General features: G+C 43.7%; 1 protein-coding gene across 4 annotated transcripts; it reads left to right on the forward strand.

The window, feature by feature from the left end:
- The first annotated feature begins 13,163 nt into the window (after window positions 1-13,163).
- On the forward strand, window positions 13,164-21,150 carry LOC120020195 (ETS-related transcription factor Elf-1-like). Of its 4 annotated transcripts, none has more exons than XM_038963693.1 (8): window positions 13,164-13,266; window positions 14,588-15,166; window positions 15,473-15,593; window positions 17,621-17,731; window positions 18,014-18,169; window positions 18,379-18,447; window positions 18,534-18,726; window positions 18,835-21,150. In XM_038963693.1, exons 2-8 carry the CDS (start codon window positions 15,095-15,097, stop codon window positions 19,466-19,468), a joined length of 1,356 nt encoding a protein of 451 aa, XP_038819621.1. In that variant the 5' UTR covers window positions 13,164-13,266; window positions 14,588-15,094; the 3' UTR covers window positions 19,469-21,150. The 4 variants fall into 4 exon arrangements, with proteins under 4 accessions (XP_038819621.1, XP_038819623.1, XP_038819622.1 ...); XM_038963694.1 differs by lacking the exon at window positions 13,164-13,266 and adding an exon at window positions 14,227-14,435; XM_038963695.1 differs by lacking the exon at window positions 17,621-17,731.
- Window positions 21,151-21,739: the final 589 nt, after the last annotated feature.

Consider the following 21,739-nt stretch of genomic DNA (forward strand, 5'->3'; position numbering starts at 1 on the left):
AGTGTAGATGAAGGGGAGGAGACAGGTTAAAGAAGGATTTTTAAGCCTTGAGACAATTGAGACATGGAGTGTGTGTGTGCCATTCAGAGGGTGAATGGGCAAGACAACAGTTTTGCGTGTGTATCAAGAATGGTCCACCACCCAAAAACATCCAGCCAACTTGACACTGTGGGAAGCATTGGAGTCAACATGGGCCGGCATCCCTGTGGAACGCTTTCAGCACCTTGTAGAGTCCATGCCCCAACAAATTGAGGCTGTTCTGAGAGGAAAAAGGTTTGCAACTCAATATTGGGAAGGTGTTCCTAATGTTTTGTACACAGTGTATATAGTGTACATAGAGGTCCTGTGGTTGTGATGATGTGCCTGCCTATTTCCTACCCTTTGCTTACCTCTATCTTTTTAATTTACCCCCCAAAAAAATATTAGGAAAGAGAAAGACACGAGAAGTAGACATCCTAGACATCAACCTATCACTACAGTTGACTCCAGATGCAAAACTGCATTAAACCAAATCCTGAGCCAGTACAAATAATGTACAGTACTTGAATTAGGACTGGTGACCACAGCGTACGCTCATCAGGAGTTGATTGTACTTCATTGAAGTCAATGAGTCAAAATCTCCCTAAAGACAAACTACTGTAACGTAAACTTGGATCTCACCACCCTAAACCCTTCGGGGGAATTTTTTTAAATGATTGTTTACTCCACAACCCTTTTCTTCAAAGCTGTTTCGCTGCCCTCTCTCAGTACAGAGTGTGACCAAAGGCACGCATCATGTGAGACTGAGCGCTTCTTTGACCTGGGAATGTCCCTTCGGGCTAATGCAGTGTCACGCATGTCACATTACCCATGAAAGATACCCACTGTCCCTTCACCCCTATCTTTCCCTCCCTCTATTCCTCCCTCTCTGCTGTCATTATTAACAACGGTGCCAGTGATGAGTTCTGATGTTTGGAAAACAGTGTGCTTTCACAGCTCCTTGTCGAATCAGTGCCCAGCAATGAACCCTACATTGATGGCAGCATTAGAAGATCAACAGACTAGCCTTGTGTGTGTGTGTGTGTGTGTGTGTGTGTGTGTGTGTGTGTGTGTGTGTGTGTGTGTGTGTGTGTGTGTTTTGAAAGAACAGAGAACACATACGCTCACTCTCCTGGCACTGCAGTAAAATCACTTCAAGGTAAACGTTTTGAAATAACCCAAAGTCATGATCCTCACTCACTCAAGAGAATGCCAAACGAAGTTGTGTGGGGCCGGAGTGTGAGTGTGTGTGTGTGTGTGTGTGTGTGTGTGTGTGTGTGTGTGTGTGTGTGTGTGTGTGTGTGTGTGTGTGTGTGTGTGTGTGTGTGTCTCATGCACACGTGTGTATGAAGTTTAAAATACATCGCAAGGAGAAACAGAGAAGAGTAGAGCAACCTTGCCACAACTTTGATCCAATGCTTTATAACTAGCTCATGGACATATGAACAACAAGCTGGGCACACCAAGTCTTATGTGGATACATACGGTAAATCCAGGAGAAACGACCCTGGCTGAGCTCTAAAGAACTAGTAGAGGGTCAAGTCGAGTCTTCATGCCAACAGAGGGGATTGATCAGTTTGGTTTGATGATTTATTGAAAAATACCTTCTGGGTTTTCTCCCTGTATTCTTCGTTATAAGAGTAATGGTCAGACCCCTCTGACAGTTTCTGTCTTTCTATGTCCAAAAACCTGTCATCTCCATTTACACCTTTTTATTGGAGGTGTGAGGTAGCCTAGCGGTTAGGAGCGGTGGGGCAGTAACCGAAAGGTTGCCGGATTGAATCCCAGAGCCGACTAGGTGACAAATCGGTCTGTGTGCCATTGAGCAAGGCACTTAACCTTAATTGCTCCTGTTGCTCTGGATAAAATGACTAAAATGTAATTGTCAAAGGATATGATATCAAATTTTGCCATAAAATATAACACAATTTGCAAATACCCCAAAGGTGATATTATATCTATGTAATGACTGAAATAAAGATATCTTCATTATGATCTGTCTCTTTGAATGAACTCCTCCGATGATCTATATCTTTGTATGTCTATACCTGTATGTGTTTCCTAAATCTGAGAAAAAAGGACCTGACAAAGTCCTGAAGTGTGTAATTTCAGAGGGTGGATCAGGAGTGGCTCCAGGAGTTATCAAGGAAAGGGAGAATGTCTACAGAAGGTAGTCACGTGCACGTACACACGCACGCATCCAATCAGATTGTGCGACTACAATATGTTCTACTACTACTATATATGACATATTACTATATACGATATATTAACAGTAGGGGAGTGTACCTATCTTTTTGGGCCAAACCAACAAATTCTTGGACCCCCAGTTTATACTTCGCAGCAGTGGAGGCTGTTGCGGGAGGACGGCTCATTATAATGGCTGGAAAGAAGTAAATGGAATGGCATCGAACACATGAGTTCGATATTCTTGATACCGTTCCACTCATACCTCTCCAGCCATTAAGATGAACCCGTCCTCCCCAGTTAACGTGCCCTCAACCTCCTGTGCTCAACAGATAAAGGGGGAGGAAGATGGGGATAAAAAGAGAGATCAAAGCTACCCCACACAGTATTATTTTCATATATCTCGATAAGAGTTGAATGTAAAACAAATTATTGTATGCTAACCGGCATCACATTCTCTCTTCTATGTGGCATGGTGGCCCTATGCTACCCTACCATACACACGCAACAGCAGACATGACTCAGAGGAGAAGAATGCCTCATACCGGCCAGGGGGAATAGATGCTTTAGCATGTAGTGGTGTTCCCTTTTCAGAGATTAGGGACCTGCTTGAAAGCCTGACATGAGCATATCGGATAAATGTAAACTCAGTTTGTGTACATTGCAGTTAACCTAGTTCCAGTCGAGTCAGATTAGTGGTGTCTTTAAAAAGAGGAAGGAAGGATAGGCCTATGTTGAATTATGCATGACTGTATTAGCAGAGGGCCTACAGTTCTACAGTCCTTGGAATAAATATGTGTCCTGTGCATGCTGGCCAATAGGGAGTGCTAGTGACTATGTAATTGAGAAACAGTGTTCATCTCACATACTTTTATTTTATTTTATTTAACCTTTATTTAACTAGGCAAGTCAGTTAAGAACAAATTCAAATTTTTACAATGATGTCCTAAACCGGGAAAAAAAACTCCCCTAACTCGGACGACCCTGGGCCAATTGTGCACCGCCCTATGGGACTCCCGATCACGGCCGGTTGTGATACAGCCCGGGATCAAACCAGGGTCTGTAGTGACACCTCTAGCACTGAGATGCAGTGCCTTAAACTGCTGCGCCACTTGCCCGAGTGGTGATTGTGTGCACTGTGCATGTACGGTATGCTTGCTCTACCCTCTGTACCTTTGCATTGCAAATATACCTGTGTTTACCTTTGCTTCTTGCTGACAATGGTCTTTGCCAGGGGTTACCTAACACAGGACATGTGGCCAATCAGAATTCACGGTGGGAAGGGCCCGTAGGGTCAGTGCTTTTTGGGATCCTTGGGACATCCCTACCCTAAACCCTAACCCCCCTACCCTTACCCTAACCTTATAGGGATTCTTCGGGAATTTACTTCCCCAGAGTCAGATGAACTCATGGATACTATTTTTATGTCTCTGCATCCAGCTTGAAGGAAGTTAGAGGTAGTTTTGCGAGCCAATGTTAAATAGCGTTAGCGCATAGACTGGAAGTCTATGATATCTACTAGCACGCTAGCAGTTACCATAGACTGCCAGTCATTGTGCTAACACTAGTTAGAACCTTCAAACTGCACGCAGAGAGATAAAAATGGTATCCATGAGTTCGTCTGATTCCGCGATGGTGGATAAAGGGCTTCATTGCCAAAATCCTGAAGTGTCCCTTTAACCCTTGCCTTAAACATTTAACATTTCAACCAATGGGGTAGGGTCCTCCCAGGGACAGACCGGGCCCTTAGGGGAAAGAGGAAGCAGAGCAGTAGTTAGAAGTCACCCCTTGGATACTGATCGGAGGTCAGTTTGGTGTTTTCCTCCGACTAGTTATTGTTAGAAGATTGTGACGGTAAGCTGATCCTAAATCTGTGCCAAAGAGCAGCCTCGTCCCAGAGTTTTTGTGTCACAGGAGAAAAAAACAGTTTCCTGTTCTCAGCTTTGGTCGTACCAGCCAGCTGCTACACGTAGACATAGCACGAAAGGCACAAAACAAAAACAAGGTAAGCTCACTGTCACTATCATAGTCTATACAGAGGAGACCATTAACATGCCCTGTTAAAATGAAGCGCTTTGTAACACAAAAACTAGTCGCAACTGAGCTGCCACCAACGTGAAGGAGACGAGGCCTTAACTTTGCCGGAGTATTGAAGCACATCATCATGAGATGCTTTGAAAGATTACATGGTGTGTTGGAACACCACTTATTCAAGTTTTGTGCAACACCCTGCCGGAGACTTCCGGAAAAGGTTGAAAACACTATTTGGTGTTTCAAATCCTGTCTAGTGCAGAATTAGATAACTTCTTCTAGAGTATTTTAATATTTACAGTGCCTTCGTAAAGTATTCAGACCCTTTAACTTTTTTCACTTTGTTACATTATTCTAAAATGGATAAAAACTTTTTTTTTTTAATCATCAATCTACACACAATACCCCATAATGACACAGCAAAAACAGGTTTAGACATTGTTGCAAATGTATAAATAAATAAAAAAACAGATCACATTTATATAAGTACTCAGACTCTTTACTCAGCACTTTGTTGAAGCACCTTTTGCAGCGATTACAGCCTAGAGTCTTGGGTATGACACATAGGCTTGGCACACCGGTATTTGGGGAGTTTCTCCCATTCTTCTGTGCAGATCCTCTCTAGCTCTTTCAGGTTGGATGGGGCGCGTCGTTGCGCAGCTATTTTCAGGTCTCTCCAGAGATGTTCGGATGTGTTCAAGACCGGGCTCAGGCTGGGCCTCTCAAGGACATTCAGAGACTTGTACCAAAGCCACTCCTAAGTTGCTGTGTGCTTAGGGTTGTTGTCCTGTTGTCCTGTTGGAAGGTGAACCTTCGCCCCAGTCTGGAGGTCCTGAGCGCTCTGGAGCAGGTTTTCATCAAGGATCTCTCTGTACTTTGCTCTGTCATCTTTCCCTCGATCTTGTCTTGTCTCTCAGTCCCTGCCGCTGAAAAACATGCTTCACCGTAGGGATGGTGCCAGGTTTCCTCCAGGCATGAAGCTTGGCATTCAGGCCAAAGAGTTTAGTCTTGGTTTCATCGGACCAGAGAATCTTGTTTCTCATGATCTGAGAGTTCTTCAGGTGCCTTTTGGCAAACTCCAAGTGTGCTGTCACGTGCCTTTTACTGAAGAGTGGCTTCCGTCTGGCCACTACCATAAAGGCCTGATTGGTGAGGTGCTGCAGAGGTGGTTGTCCTTCTGGAAGGTTCTCCCATCTCCACAGAGGAACTGTGGAGCTCTGTCAGAGTGACCATACGGTTCTTGGTCACCTCCCTGACCAAGGCCCTTCTCCCCCGATTGCTCAGGTTGGCCGGGCGGCCAGCTCTAGGAAGCGTCTTGGTGGTTCCAAACTTCTTCCATTTAAGAATGATGGAGGCCACTGTGTTCTTGGGGAACTTCGATGCTGCTGACATTTTTTGGTACTCTTCCCCAAATCTGTGCCTCGACACAATCCTGTCGCCGAACTCTATGGACAATTCCTTCGACCTCATGACTTGGTTTTTATATTGACATGCACTGTCAACTGTGGGACCTTAAATAGACTGTTGTATGCCTTTTCCAAATCATGTCCAATCAATTGAATTTACCACAGGACTCCAATCAAGTTTTAGAAATGTCTCAAGGATGATCAATGGCAACAGGATGAACCTGAGCTCAATTTTGAGTATAATAGCAAAAGGTCTGAATACTTTTGTTTTTAATTTGTAATAAATTTAAAAAAAAATATTTAAAAAAAAAACTGTTTAAGCTTTGTCATTATGGGGTATTGTGTGTAGATTGTTGAGGAAAACATTTTATTTCATCAGTTTTAGAATAAGGCTGTAAAGTAACAAAATGTGGACAAAGTCAAGGGGTCTGAATACTTTCCGAATGCACTGTAACATTGATTTATGTGTCTGATAATTTGCCAGGCATTGCAGGATACTGTATCTGCATCTAAAGTCTTAAGATGAACATGTGGGAATGGGTCCTTTCATTACCGAATGTCATTTTGCCTGACGGTTTCGATATCCGTTCATAATGATCTACTATTATAACTCACTTTACAGTCGTACCCGTACACGGGTTGAACATTTGTTTGGGCTGTATAGAAACATGCTGTAAATGACGTCAGAGCTCCGCTTCACATCACAGTATGGGTTTTGACTCACAGCCGCTCTGAACTTTAGCACCGCAGGAGACAAGAAGTTGACCCCATCCCTTCCGTTAATTGGGCAACTTTTTGCAAATGTTTTGTCTGAGCGAGGGAAATGCTATAAATGAACAGTGCTCAATGTATTTTGAAAGAGGAGACGTTGAGGATTATAATAGATACCCCACTGGGCACACACTGGTTGAATCAACGTTGTTTCCACATCATTTCAATGACGTTACACCAACGTGCAATAGATGCTGAATTGATGTCTGTGCCCAGTGGGACTGCCTTGATGTCATACAAGCAAGCCAAACACCCGAGTCCAAATTTGCACTTCACATTTCCATATCATAAAATAAATGTCATATACAGTGTCAATGTTTTTTTATCACTATGTTTAGTGTATAGTTACAAGATGACTTGGCCTCATACCCTGGGTTGTTCTAAACAGGACAGAGCTTATGTTTATCTATTGTGAAGAAAGTCCACTGCAGAATAAGCACCTGAATGCACCTCATGACTCCTTTCTATAAGCACCAAAAATTACAATCGGCTTCTCTGAATTGCCTTGTGAAAGCCTAACACTAAGATCCACGGGAGGTGGGTGGCGACTTAATTGGGGAGGACGGGCTCGTGGTATTGGCTGGAGCGGAATAGGTGGAATGGTACCAAATACATCAAACACATATTTTCCAGGTGTTTGATGCCATTTCATTTGCTCCATTCCAGCCATTATTATGAGCCGTCCTCCCCTCGGCAGCCTCCACTGGTAAGATCATATTTTATTTCTTAGCTAGTGTCAAGATCGTCATAAAGAGGAGACCAAGGCCCAGCGTGAGTAGAGTTCCACATAATTTTAATCAACTGAAACTCACCTAACAAAGAACCGAGACGCTACAGCTGTGCACTCAGGCAACTCAATGTAGACAAGATCCCACAATACAAACGAGGACAATGGCTACCTAAATATGATCCCCAATCAGAGACAACGATAATCAGCTGTCTCTGATTGGGAACCATATCAGGCCAACATAGACATACAAAACCCCTAGACATACAACACCCCTAGACATACAAAAACCCTAGACATACAAAAACCCTAGACATACAAAAACCCTAGACATACAAAAACCCTAAACATACAAAAACCCTAGACATACAAAACTAGTGTACCCACCCTAGTCACACCCTGACCTAACCAAAATATATAGAAAAACAGAGATATCTAAGGTCAGGGCGTGACAGCTAGTCATGTTGGCAATAGAACTTTCAAATGCTTTCAAATGATGCCAACCTGAGCCAGATTGCAATGTATAACGGGCCATTTTTGGATTGCGTAAACAACAACGCAACAACAAACAAGACAACTACAAGTGTGCTTGCTCTAGTCCCTCAATGGCACAGCTAGGAGAGCTCAAAGCACCTTCTAGTTGAAGACTATAATGACATTACTGAGGAACTGTGCACATTTTGGAGAGGTGTGTGGCTCCCATAATCTCCAAACTGTTCCCTTTCAATTGCTACCATGCTTATGCATATGCATTTCATATTACTTCGGTAAGAAACATTTCAATTTAGCCCTATCCGTACAGGCCAATTCCCACGAGTGTAAAGGGTTCATTAATACTCATAGAAGTATACTTTTCTTTTTTCAAAGGTGAATACAACATTGTGTAAAATAATAATAACAATAAAAATAATAAAGTCTAAACATTTTGAATTACCCACAATACTCTAAAAACAGAGTCAAACGGCAAGATAGGAAGTGCAAGGAGATTAAAACCAGACTTCAAATGAGTTCAATCAACCAATTCTCTCTCTTTGGTTATCATCATAATATACTTACATTTTGTGCAACATATTAAGTTGTATGTATTATTATTTTGGGGGGGTAAAAGGAAGTTAATAAATCATTGAAATTACTTACGTTCATTTTTATTGAGTATGTTGGTTGTTTTTGTGTCAATTAAAATTCAAGAATATTTTTTTACAGTGGCTGTGTGAATGTGTGTAACATTCCATTTAAAAAAATGAAATGTACCATCTTACTGCCCCAGAAGTCACCTGTCCCCCCCTTTCACTCCTTCTCTGTCTCCTCCCGTTTTTAATCTGTCTAAATAAAGCATTGAAAAAATTAAGGTGGAATTCCACACAAAAAAAATCATGATCATGAATTGTATTTGCATTTCTTAACCATTTGATTGTATGACAAATATTTGTGTATGTGTTTTAATGTTGCCTTTTACATGTACTGAAACCCACACAAAAGTGTTTTCACAACACTCTTAAAAACACCAATATTCAGATTGAAGAACCACTTTGGGTGTTTCAGAGTACTTCTATACTGTTTTAAAACTGTCACGCCCTGACCATAGAGAGCCTTTTATTCTCTATGTTGGTTAGGTCGGGGTGTGACTAGGGTGGGTTATCTAGGTTATTATTTGTCTATGTTGGCCTGGTATGGTTCCCAATCAGAGGCAGCTGTTTATCGTTGTCTCTGATTGGGGATCATATTTAGGCAGCCTTTTCCCACTGGGTTTTTGTGGGATCTTGTTTGTTTGTGTGTAGTTGCCAGTGTGCACGGCATTTGACTTCACGGTTTGTTTTTGTTCTGTATTGTTTTGGTGAGTTTCTTTAATTAAACATGTGGAACTCTACGCACGCTGCGCCTTGGTCTGTTAATTCTACAAACGACCGTGACAAAAACACTATCATAAGACTTACATTGGGTTTACATTCAAAAACCCAAACACAAGTGTGACTGTCAATGATTTAATTGACAAAAACAATGGGATTGTGATAAGGAGGTGGATGGGTCTGTGTAGTAGCTCGAGATTGAAGTGAAAGTGTTTTGTGCTCTGTAGTTGAACATTGCAGCAACCCCAGAACTGAGGTTGTGAGTTTGGCATCCATGTGAGGAAAACCCAATTCAAGGAGGCTTAGGGTTCTATGTGTGTTGTATTTTAGAGTTCTTATCTCTTCGTATTGTATCTGTGTGCATGTCTGTTTGTTTAGGGCTTTAGAGTATTTACATAAAGTATCCAGGCCCCTGTGGCTTTGCAGATGATAAAGGTAAATAGTCCAACATGCGCGCGCGCACACACACACACACACAAAACAAGGGGGTTAAAGGGATCATTCAGGATTTTGGCAAAGAGGCCTTTTATCAACTTCCCTAGAGTCAGATGAAAGTTAGAGGTGGATGAAAGTTAGAGGTGGTTGTAAGTGGTTTCGCGAGCCAATGCTAACTAGCATTAGCGCAATGACTGGAAGTCTATGGGTATCTGCTAACATGCTAGCATGTACCCATAGACTTCAATGACTGGAAGTATATGTGTATCTGCTAGCATATGCCCATTGACATTCAGTCATTGCGCTAGTTAGCAACTTCCATCAAACTGCACGCAGAGACATAAAAATGATATCCATGAGTTCACCTGGCTCTGGGGAATTTATTTTTTCCTATATCTATCCTACCCTGTCTTTCTAAGGTCTTCGAAAGCCAAGTTAACAAACAGATTACCGACCATTTCGAATCCCACCGTACCTTCTCCGCTATGCTATCTGGTTTCAGAGCTGGTCATGGGTGCACCTCAGCCACGCTCAAGGTCCAAAACGACATCATAACCGCCATCGATGAGAGACATTACTGCACAGCCGTATTCATCGACCTGGCCAAGGCTTTCGACTCTGTCAATCACCACATTCTTATTGGCAGACTCGACAGCCTTGGTTTCTCAAATGATTGCCTCGCCTGGTTTACCAACTACTTCTCTGATAGAGTTCAGTGTGTCAAATCAGAGGGCCTGTTGTCTGGACCTCTGGCAGTCTCTATGGGGGTGCCACAGGGTTCAATCCACGGGCCGACTCTCTTCTCTGTATACATCAATGATGTTGCTCTTGCTGCTGGTGATTCTCTGATACACCTCTACGCAGACGACACCATTCTGTATACTTCTGGCTCCTGTTTGGACACTGTGTTAACTAACCTCCAGACGAGCTTCAATGCCATACAACTCTCCTTCCGTGGCCTCTAACTGCTCTTAAATACAAGTAAAACTAAATGCATGCTCTTCAACCGATCGCTGCCCGCACCTGCTCGCACGTCCAGCATCACTACTCTGGACGGCTCTGACTTAGAATACGTGGACAACTACAAATACCTAGGTGTCTGGTTAGACTGTAAACTCTCCTTCCAGACTCACAATAAGCATCTCCAATCCAAAATTAAATCTAGAATCGGCTTCCTATATCGCAACAAAGCATCCTTCACTCATGCTGCCAAACATACCCTCATAAAACTAACCATCCTACCGATCCTCGACTTCTATAAAATAGCCTCCAACACTCTACTCAACAAACTGGATGCAGTCTATCACAGTGCCATCCGTTTTGTCACCAAAGCCCTATATACTACCCACCACTGCAACCTGTACGCTCTCGTTGGTTGGCCCTCGCTTCATACTCGTCGCCAAACCCACTGGCTACAGGTTATCTACAAGTCTCTGCTAGGTAAAGCCCCGCCTTATCTCAGCTCACTGGTCACCATAGCAGCACCCACTCGTAGCACACGCTCCAGCAGGTATAACTCACTGGTCACCCCCAAAGCCAATTCCTCCTTTGGTCGTATTTCCTTCCAGTTCTCTGCTGCCAACGACTGGAACGAACTGCAAAAATCTCTGAAGCTGGAAACACTTATCTCCCTCACTAGCTTTAAGCACCAGCTGTCAGAGCAGCTCACAGATCACTGCACCTGTACATAGCCCATCTTTAATTAGCCCAATCAACTACCACTTCCCCTACTGTATTTACTTATTTTGCTCCTTTGCACCCCATTATTTATATTTCTACTTTGCACATTCTTCCACTGCAAATCTACCATTCCAATGTTTTACTTGCTATATTGTATTTACCTCGCCACCATGGCCTTTTTTGCCTTTACCTCCCTTATCTCACCTCATTTGCTCACATTGTATATATACTTATTTTTCTACTGTATTATTGACTGTATGTTTTGTGTATTCCATGTGTAACTCTGTGTTGTTGTATGTGTCGAACTGCTTTGCTTTATCTTGGCCAGGTCGCAGTTGCAAATGCAAAAAAACTTGTTCTCAACTAGCCTACCTGGTTAAATAATGGTGAAATAAATAAATAAAAAATATATTTTTTTAATTTAACCTTTATTTACTAGGAAAGTCAGTTAAGAACAAATAATTTTTTACAATGACAGCCTACCCCGGACGATGCTGGGCCAATTGTGCACCGCCCTATGGGACTCCCAATCACAGCCAGATATAATACAGCCTGGATTCGAACCAGGGACTGTAGTGACGCCTCTTGCACTGAGATGCAGTGCCTTAGACCGCTGCGCCACTCAGGAGGCCTTCCACTCAGAAGTAGATAAAGGGCCTCATTGCCAAAATCCCGAAGTATCCCTTTAAGATTTGTAGTTCACCAAAACATGTAATGTTATTCAGAGTCTCCCCATAATTTCTCCATGTTCGATTGGCTAGGCTTGGTCACCCGGGGCAAAAGAGGAAGCTTATCAGCTCCTTTCCTTGTTCCTCTATCTGCCTGGCCTAGTTCACAATGCGCTTTCTTTACACACGCACGCACGCACGCACACGCGCGCACACACACACACACACACACACACACACACACACACACACACACACACACACACACACACACACACACACACACACACACACACACACACACACACACACACACACAGGGCATTGAGTGTGTTATGAAGCTTATCACTGAAGCCACAGACACAGATGTGTGTGTAATAGGACTGTGTCATGTCCCAAATCGTCTTAAAAACCTCCTTTTGTCACCATTGTGTAGGGAAGGAGACAAGTGCAGGAGCCATTTAACAATATTGGGACATACAGAGAGACACAGAAAACATGGAGAAGCGTTACCGGTAACCCAACATTCTAAACAACCATAATACAAGACGGCAGTCTGGCAGACGTACAATGGAACATTGGTCTCCGTGGTGACAGCTTTTCCCGCGTTATAATAGGCCTCCTCCGCTCCCTCCCTTTCTCTCAGGAGGAAGTGGAGCCCACAGAAAGGGTTGTGCTTCCTGTGCGATAACAGCCTCAGTTGCATCTTGCTCTCTTAGCCGTCATGCACATACACGCACGCACACGCTGTCAGCTTAGAACAGGAAACCCACATTGGGCAGTATGGAGGAGGGAGTTGAAACCAGGTTGACTACCAACAGTCTTAATCAACCTCCTGTCCTTTCCTTGGCCCATTCAATTCAAAATTCCTCTCCATTGTGACCAGTGCTACCACAAGTGTCAAATATCCCATTATACCCTATGCTATGCAAGCAACAACACATATAGCAACAAAATCTGCTGAACACAAGCAAAACAGAACAGCAAATGAAGACATTTTTCGTTTGGCATTCCCAGAAGTCTCCTGTGAAAACATATTGGCATTCAAAATGAATAGGCATATGACTATAGCATGCATGTCTGCCCTGTGAGCAGCTCTTTGTCTCTCTAGGGAAGTCTCCTCTCTCTTTCTTTCTCTAAAGGGTTAAGGGTAGAGTGGGAGGAGATCAGGTAAACGCAGGTGTGTAGCATAACAACTGTCGTCATGGTGCCTGTCACCGAGCTTGCTTACCTACTGCAACCTGACACCTGAGAGAGAGAGAGAGAGAGAGAGAGGGAGAGAGAGAGAGAGAGAGAGAGAGAGAGAGAGAGAGAGAGATAGAGAGAGAGAGAAAGCGAGAGAGAGAAGGAGAGAGGGGAAAAGAGAGGGAAAGAGGGACAGAGGGAGGGAGAAAGAGAGGAGGGAGCAAGGGGACATGGTAGACCAGCAACGGCAGAAACAGGATTTTCTGGTGCTAACAGCAGTCAGTAACTGCCGCCTGAAGAGAAGAGGACAGGTGAGTAAACGAGTGGAGAAAATGTGTGAGTGACTGAGTGAGTGAACAAATAGGGAGGTGAATGAGTGGAGGAGAGCGAGAAAGAAACCAGAGGCATACAGGAATGTGTGTGTGATCCTATCTAACTGACACCATGGACAATGCCTGGCGTGAATGCAGAGAGGACAGGCCAGGGCTGGGTTATGGTTGGGGGTTGTGTCTTTCAGACACAGTGATGATGGTTGTATAAGCAAATTTCTGTGAACAACAGACAAAGTATATCTAATCTAATGTAACCTAATGATGTAGGAGTCACAGTCAATCATTACCTAGCCCCTTTTGTGATTCCCCCACCCTTCTCTCTGTAGCAATCTAACCCTGTGTGTCTGTCTGTTAGTTCTGTGCTTATCTCTCATAGGAGCTATTCCAAACACATTCCTGGCATACCAAACCAGAGGAAAAACACAATATCTTGAAATTAGGAGTTTCCTTTCACAGACACATAACACAGACAGACCCTAACGCAGATGCCCATTGTGTGACCTGAGCATTAGGACCTCTGAGCAGACACAGCTGCTCGTTTTTGCCTGCCCTACCTCCCTTCCACACATACAGTACACTCATATAACACACACTCATGACTCACTCCGGAAGCTTCTTTCCTGTTGCTGGTTTGGCTTCTTTAGAAGGGGAGATGAGATGAGATGAGAGAGAGAGAGAGAGAGAGAGAGAGAGAGAGAGAGAGAGAGAGAGAGAGAGAGAGAGAGAGAGAGAGAGAGAGAGAGAGAGAAACAGAGAGGGAGAGAGAGAAACAGAGAGGGAGAGAGAGAGAGGGAGAGGGAGAGAGAGAAACAGAGAGGGAGAGAGAGAAACAGAGAGGGAGAGAGGGAGAGAGAGAGGGAGAGAGAGAGGGAGAGAGAGAGAGAGAGAGAGAGAGAGAGAGAGAGAGAGAGAGAGAGAGAGAGAGAGAGAGAGAGAGAGAGAGAGAGAGAAAAAAAAAATAAGACAGAACAGAATAAAGAACGTGATAAGAGGAAGGAATATAAATAGTTGCTGGTTGTAAGAGGCCTTGGCTCAGCTTGGCAGACATTGTTTTTGCCCTGGGTCTTCCTAACAGACTGTTGTTCTACCAGCAGAGTTTAGAGAGCCCTGATCATGTGATTCTGTTCATTGTCTGCACTTTGCTCAAGGTGTGTGTTTGATCAGAAAGAGTGTGGCACATGTAGAGTACATGTAGAGTTATCATGCCCTGAAGAACCTTCTCTAATGTAATTTATATATTTTTCTATTTCTGTCCCCCCCCCCATACCCCCACCACTCTGTCTCTGTTCCCTTTTCTCAGGGTAAGACCACAGGACCGTTGGACCTACACTTCCTCATCGAGAGTAGAAACCGTGAAGAAGAGAAAACAAGTAACTATGCTCTTGTTCAGCATTTCATCTACGGACCGTCTACTGAGGAGGCCTGCAGGATTTTATCTCAACAATTTTACCAAGTAGCCAAGCCAAGCCAACACTCACTCTTCTGAGAGGTCTAGCCACTGCGCTGGAGTGAGCAACTAGTTAGCTAGCCAGCTATTTAATTTAGCCAGTTTAGTCACTGTGCTGTTATTCAGCCATGCGGTTGAAGGTCACTCATCCTCAGAAGGACCTGTGAAAGGCCACGGACACAGAAAAGAACGGGGGGACGCTTTGGATACAACTTACTCTGCTCTGGAACTTATGAAACACAGAACCTGTGATTTGACACTTATAACTCATATCCGGTGCTCTGGGACCTAAAAACTTGGACATCTAACGTGGAATGCTAGGATGAAGACATCGTAGAGCTGCCATCAGAGACTTCTGCGATGTCTGCCATGCTGCAGCAGACGGAACTCATCTTTGAGTATGCCAGCGACCGCGTGAATAATGGACTACAGGTGGGAACGACCGTGTGTGCGTGCATGAGTGTGTGTGTGTGCACGCCAACAGATAAAGCATCAATGCCTCCTCCGGAATCATGCGTCAATGTAGAACCACTTGGGGAATCAAATATCAAAGTGCAGACGAGCTGTATTGAATGCAGAGGTAGAGTCAAGACATACAGTAGCCAAGGAGGACATGGTGATGACGTCAGCCATAGTTATTGAAGCATCCACGAATTTATATGCCCATAAAGTGTTGGATAGAATGAATTAGAACGGAATTAAAGTGAATGACAGATCATTTGTCCCTCTGTGTTGCAGCTGGATGAGCACTTGGCCTCTCCTGCAGTGATAGTGGAGCAGGTCCCACACTCCCACCTGCTCTCCTACTCAGGCCTGGCCTGTGAGCAGACACACACAGACGACTGCCTGCTAACAACGGGTAACAACACATGCACACACTTACCCTGTTCTCATGAAGGGAAAGGGAAGGGCTGGGATTGAGCTGCTGGGCTTTCTTGGCATCATCAACAGCACCTGCAGAGACAGAAACAGGCACAGAGGACTTAACATCGTTTTGTAGTACTTTAGGAGGTCTATGTTCAGGTAAGGGGTCTGGCATTTTAGGATGTCGGTTTAGGCTCCACGGCTTCATTCAGCTCCTGAGAGAAACTGTCAGTGTAAAACAGGAGGGTAATATGCACATAAGTACCGGTGCTGGGCAAAAATAAATAGCTGATGAAGACATTGTACAGTCAGTACATTCAGTGTGATGTATGGAAGGTGGTTAGCCAGTTAGCTAACTAGCTAGCTATGGTAGATAGTTTAGCTACCACACTACAAACAGATCGCTATGAAGCTAGTTGCTGTGTTTATAGCACCTGTATCACTACTGGAATTTAACAACAGAGCAGTTTCAAATCAAAATAGTTTAACCTAACTTAACCTCTATGGGATCTGTGTCCCCCCCCCACAGGATGGTTGAGCTAACGTAGGCTAATGTGATTAGCATGAGGTTGTAAGTAACAAGAACATTTCCCAGGACATAGACATATCTGGTATGGGCAGAAAGCTTAAATTCTTGTTAATCTAACTGCACTGTCCAATTTTTGATAGCTATTTGATTTGATTTATTACATTATACCATGCTATTGTTTGAGGAGAGTGCACAATTATGAACTTGAAAATGTATTAATTAACCAATTAGGCACATTTGGGCAGTCTTGATACAACATTTTGAACAGTTATGCAATGGTTCATTGGATCAGTCTAAAACTTTGCACATACACTGCTTCCACCTAGTGGCCAAAATCTAAATTGCACCTGGGCTGGAATAATAAATTATGGCCTTTCTCTTGCATTTCAAAGATGATGGTAAAAAAATTCATGTTTTTTCATTGTATTATCTTTTACCGGATCTAATGTGTTATATTCTCCTGTATAAATTTCACATTTCCACAAACTTCAAAGTGTTTCTTTTCAAATAGTATCAAGAATATGCATATCCTTTCTTCAGGCAGTTATATTTGGGTATGTCATTTTATGTGAAAATGGGGGGGGGGGGGCGATCCTTGTTTCTAACAAAGCACAAATAAATACCCTAGCTAGCTATCTCTACTCATGTTGATGAGGGGACTGTAAACTGTCTGTGCACATGCGTACTGTGGCCATCGCATTTGGCCCAATCAGAGAAGTTCTCACATCCAGGAAGTGAAACAAAACACGTCTTCTTGTGGCTGCTGCAGTTTTGTTAAAGTTGATTATCATGTAGCTCTCTGCAGTGAAACAGTTCGTGGAAGTAATTATTGAATAGCGAGGATCTTAGTCTATGCAAGTACGTTTGTGGCAAATTGGTTTTGTAGCTTCACTTGTCTACTCCTGTAACTGTCTAGCTAGTTAGCTAACCTAACTTTGAACTACCTAATTTAGCAACTAACAACGTTAGCTTCTTTTTTATTTTCTACTTTTAGATAGCTCACTGTCAATCGTTTACCGTGGCATGTTACAACATTAGCATTATCTCTGTTTAAGCTAGGATTTGCAAGCTTGCGAATATACAGTTAGACTATCGTTGTGGAAGAAAGATGGGCTTACTAACAGTGTAGTACAGGGTTTCCCAAACTCTGCACAGTTTTGCCCTAGCACTACACAGCTGATTCAAATAATCAACTAATCATCAAGCTTGGATCATTTTTATCAGATGTGCAGTGTTGTGGCAAAAACGTCCCGTGGACCGAGTTTGGGAAACGCAGGGCCATTAGTTAGCTAGCCGCCTTGTTTATTCCCGCTGTCCCATCACTAGGGGTTGGCCTACAGACAGAGCCATTAGGTCATGCTGACGCATCACACCGTTTCTCTCGATATTGAGCTCCCCTCTATCTATCTATCTATCTATCTATCTATCTATCTATCTATCTATCTATCTATCTATCTATCTATCTATCTATCTCTATCTATCTATCTATCCAGTGGAGGGGAGTGAGAGTGGCGATGAGGAAACCATGGAAACACTGGTGGCAGCTGAGAATCTCCTCAACATGGACTCCCCCGACTCCCTCTCTCTGGACCAACAGCACTACAGTGAGACACACACACACACAGCTAGTCTTAGCTAGTAGCTCAGTGAGTAACTTGTCTTGACTCGGTCTTTGCGTGAACTTCTCAGATGTCGCTGAACGTTTAGCTTGTTGTCTACCATCACCATGTTTCTTGTCTAGGGCAAACAAACATCCATATTTCTGCACTGATTTGGAGCAGATGTATACATCCTGTAATCAAATTGACCTAATCTAATGGTCTCCTTGTAGACCCATTCATTACGCTGTAAGCCCTAACAGTGTGTGTTTGTCTCCTCCCCTCTAGCCCAGCTGTACGTTCCCTCCCTGGGTGATGTCATCACATCGCCCGTTACCCACCAGTTGATGGTGTCAGTAGAGGACATTGTGGGAGCTCTGAGCCAGCCCCAGTGGGTCACGCTGCAGAGGGAGACGGTTGCCGAGCAACCAAAGAAGAAGAGAGGTCAGACTGTAATTTTACTTATGTCATTATCTGGCCATGTTTTCAAACTATAAATTGTAATCATAACCTTAGCTCATATGTCTGCTCATCAGTTCTGACAGTATTACTTATTTTGTGCTTTCTCACATTTCCATTTATGGACTGCTGTAATTTACAATGTCAATTATGTCATTGTCACAGTAAAATAAAAACTCTGTTATGTGTTTCAGGTAAGAAATCCAAAAGGCCTGAATCTCCCACACCGGACATCACATTCAAGAGGGGAAAATACAGCAAAGGTACACACACACACACACACACAGAGACACACAGACACACACACAGAGAGAGAACAGAACACTCAATCTCACCTCTCATGTTTCAGGTAACACTCTGTATCTGTGGCAGTTCCTGATTGAGCTTCTTCAAGACCGTCAGGCCTGTCCCCGCTATATCAAATGGACCAATCGGCATGCAGGGATCTTTAAGCTGGTCAACTCTAAGGCTGTGGCTCGACTCTGGGGAAAACACAAAAACAAACCAGACATGAACTATGAGACCATGGGCCGAGCTCTCAGGTACGCTGTAGTTAACTTACATATTATTATTAATTTGAACAAAACTTAACTTTCTATCTGTGGCCCTGCAGGTGTGTATCAAAGCTGACCTATCTCTGCCCCTAACAGGTACTACTACCAGCGTGGGATCCTGAACAAGGTGGAGGGCCAGAGGCTGGTGTACCAGTTTGCTTCCCTGCCCAAGGACATGGTCTTCATCAGTGGTGATGAAGACCAGGAGGACCAAGGCAATCATGAGGATGATGAAGACGTTCCAGAGGAAAGCCCGCCCTCCAGCGACCAATCCCTGGACGATTTAGCGTCCTACGAGCATTCTTTCCCTCCTCCTCCCCCCTCCTCTAGACCAGGTTACCAAAGGTCCAGACAGACCAGCAGTAGTCCGGCAACAGCCCAGTGGCACCAACCCGGCCCACAATCCGAGTCCCGATCCCCAGCCCAGCGCAGAACAGTTCTTCGACCACTGGGATGCAGTCTGATCCAGCAGCAGCACCTGCCTATAGTCTCAGCTGAGATGCTGCGCACCCTGCAGAACGTGCAGTCTCTGCAGCCCGGTCAGCACGGGTCGGTCTTCAGAACCGCTCAGCTGCTGGGGAGTATGTGTGAGAGACAGGCTGCTACTGCAGAACAGACCACCAGTCAGATAGTGACTCTGCAGTTACAACCCGTGACCTGCCCTGTCAAGCAGGGGAAGCTGGAGGTTGAGACAGAGGAGGACCTAGACTCAGGACTGACCAGGGAGTAGGATGCCTCGACATCTGGTCAGTGTCGGTCGCTGTCATCTCCTCCTAGTCAAGACGACTACAGAGGACAGTGATTGAAAAGGGAGACCTCTGAGAACGATGATGGACAGATGTGATGTAAATTTGATATATTTTACAGATGTGACAGATCTGAATAGTCTTTGTCTCGCACTCTTACATTCCCTTATGCACCAGAGCCATTTTTACAGAGAGTTAACCAAACGGACTTCCATGTTGGCACCAAACACTCCATGACGATAACATTCTAATAGGCATTCTAAGTAGAATGTCATTGTCTTAGAACTCTTGGTACCAACATGGTGGCCATTTGAATTCTCCACCAAAGACGATAGACGTGCACCGGAATCTACAGCCACTCTGCAGAACATCCTGCGATACTCTCTCTGTTTGCACTACAGTGGAGCTTGCACACTGTGCTTTTTTCTCTCTATTTTCTTTCCTCTGCCATGATCAAAGCTTTGCACGAATGTTAACTCTTCATGTGCCATTTATTTGTCCCCACTCTTACTCTCGCCCACCAAAGTGCCTAAAATCTTCAAACAATTCTGTTCCAGCTTTCACGAAAGACAGCCTTGATCTGTAGCACGCTAGCTACTGCATATTGCGCCTAAACATTGTTTTATGTCTGTGGCATTTGATGATCTTCAACGCAAACACACACTCACGCTGTCACACACAACAGTAGAAGACACACCATCAGTGCTTGTGGTAAACGTGTCGTAGCTGATCTGTTCAGGGGATACATTCCATAGAGATTATTATGACTGTTAACTTTCCAATGACGGCTACAGGCTTTACATTCATGTTTTCAGAAAAGAATACAAATCCAAATCAAAAAGGATTTTCTGTGTAATCTTTGCAGCAGTACTGTTGGCTTTGAGATTAAGAAGCATTAATGTTGACAGGGTGCCTGATAACTTCTCTCTGGCTTTTTGAAAAGTGTGAAAGTACTTCTGCCAGAGTCAGTAATGTTCTATTGACACTGATCTAAAGTCAGTTTTGTGGTGTTCCCTGGTTATTATTTGGTGATTGTAAACTGATCCTAGATTTGCCCCTATGGGCAACTTCTACCCAGTGCCCTTCTGACAGACAGTCCTGTTAGCATTCCAGATATGCTGTAGTAGCTATGACTGTGCTTTCTTGGACCATATGCCTTGATTTTTTTGTTGTTGTGTGTGTATATATTTTGTTTTTCTGTCAGTTGTCTCAGGTTTGTATGCGTTTTTATTTCTGCACACAGTATATATGGTCCCAGTTCCCAAACGTTCTAACTCATCTGTAAAGAGGGAAGATGATGTTGCTCTTTTGGCCTAGACTCTGATCTATAGTTAGTTTTGCTGTTCCTACGAGGATCCTCTATCTAATGCCTTGCAAAGCCGTAAGACCTTGGCTCCTAATAAAAAGCAGATTGTTCATATGCAATCTTTTCCTTTGATAATATTGCCTCATGCTTCTCTGATTTATCTGGAAGGCTTTGATATATTTGTTATTGTTATATTGTGTGAAGAAACTTGGTTAAAATGTAATTGTGGAAATGCTGTACCAGGCTTTTATACTATCAATTTATTGATGTTCATTCGGATGTTTTCATGCAATGTATTATACAGAAGTAGTTGATAAAAGAGGAATTATTGTTTTCATGAAATAAAGTTTTAATTTTAAATGAATCCTGGTAGTTTTTTGGCAAACCTTAAATGTTCCTCACCCGCACAAAATTCCCTGTGTCTGTGACGCCTACCGTTTGGTGTGGCGCGAGCATGGTGAAACTGAAGACATTGTCCGTTTGAGTTTTGAAGCAGAGTCTTTACCTGATAGTCATGTTACCCAGTGAAAGTGTTTGTGCTGAACCCACTAAGGTGTTTCAGATGCCAAGCTTATGGTCATGTTGCTGCAGTTTGTTGGAGGGAAGTTCCGAGATGTGAGAAGTGTGCAGGATGGCATGGGACAAAGGACTGTGTAGTACGGGTGGAAAAAACAGTGTGTGTCAATTGTGGGGGTGCCCATGTTGCTGGGGATCAGAAGTGCCCAGTGCAAGAGAGACCGCTTGAGGTTGCCAGGGTCAGAGTAGAACAGGTGTCGTATGCTGAGGCAGTGAAGAGAGTAGAGGCTGATGAGTCAGGTGTGAGTAATAGGCCTATGCCAATATTATGAATTTGTGCTTCAGTAAGATTGACTTGTTAGCATTCATTGCCATGGTTATAAACTGTACTGTAGAAATGGAATGTCAATTTATATTTTAGTCATTTAGCAGA

Source organism: Salvelinus namaycush, chromosome 25 (assembly GCF_016432855.1).
Source record: "Salvelinus namaycush isolate Seneca chromosome 25, SaNama_1.0, whole genome shotgun sequence".
NCBI classification, from domain to species: domain Eukaryota; kingdom Metazoa; phylum Chordata; class Actinopteri; order Salmoniformes; family Salmonidae; genus Salvelinus; species Salvelinus namaycush.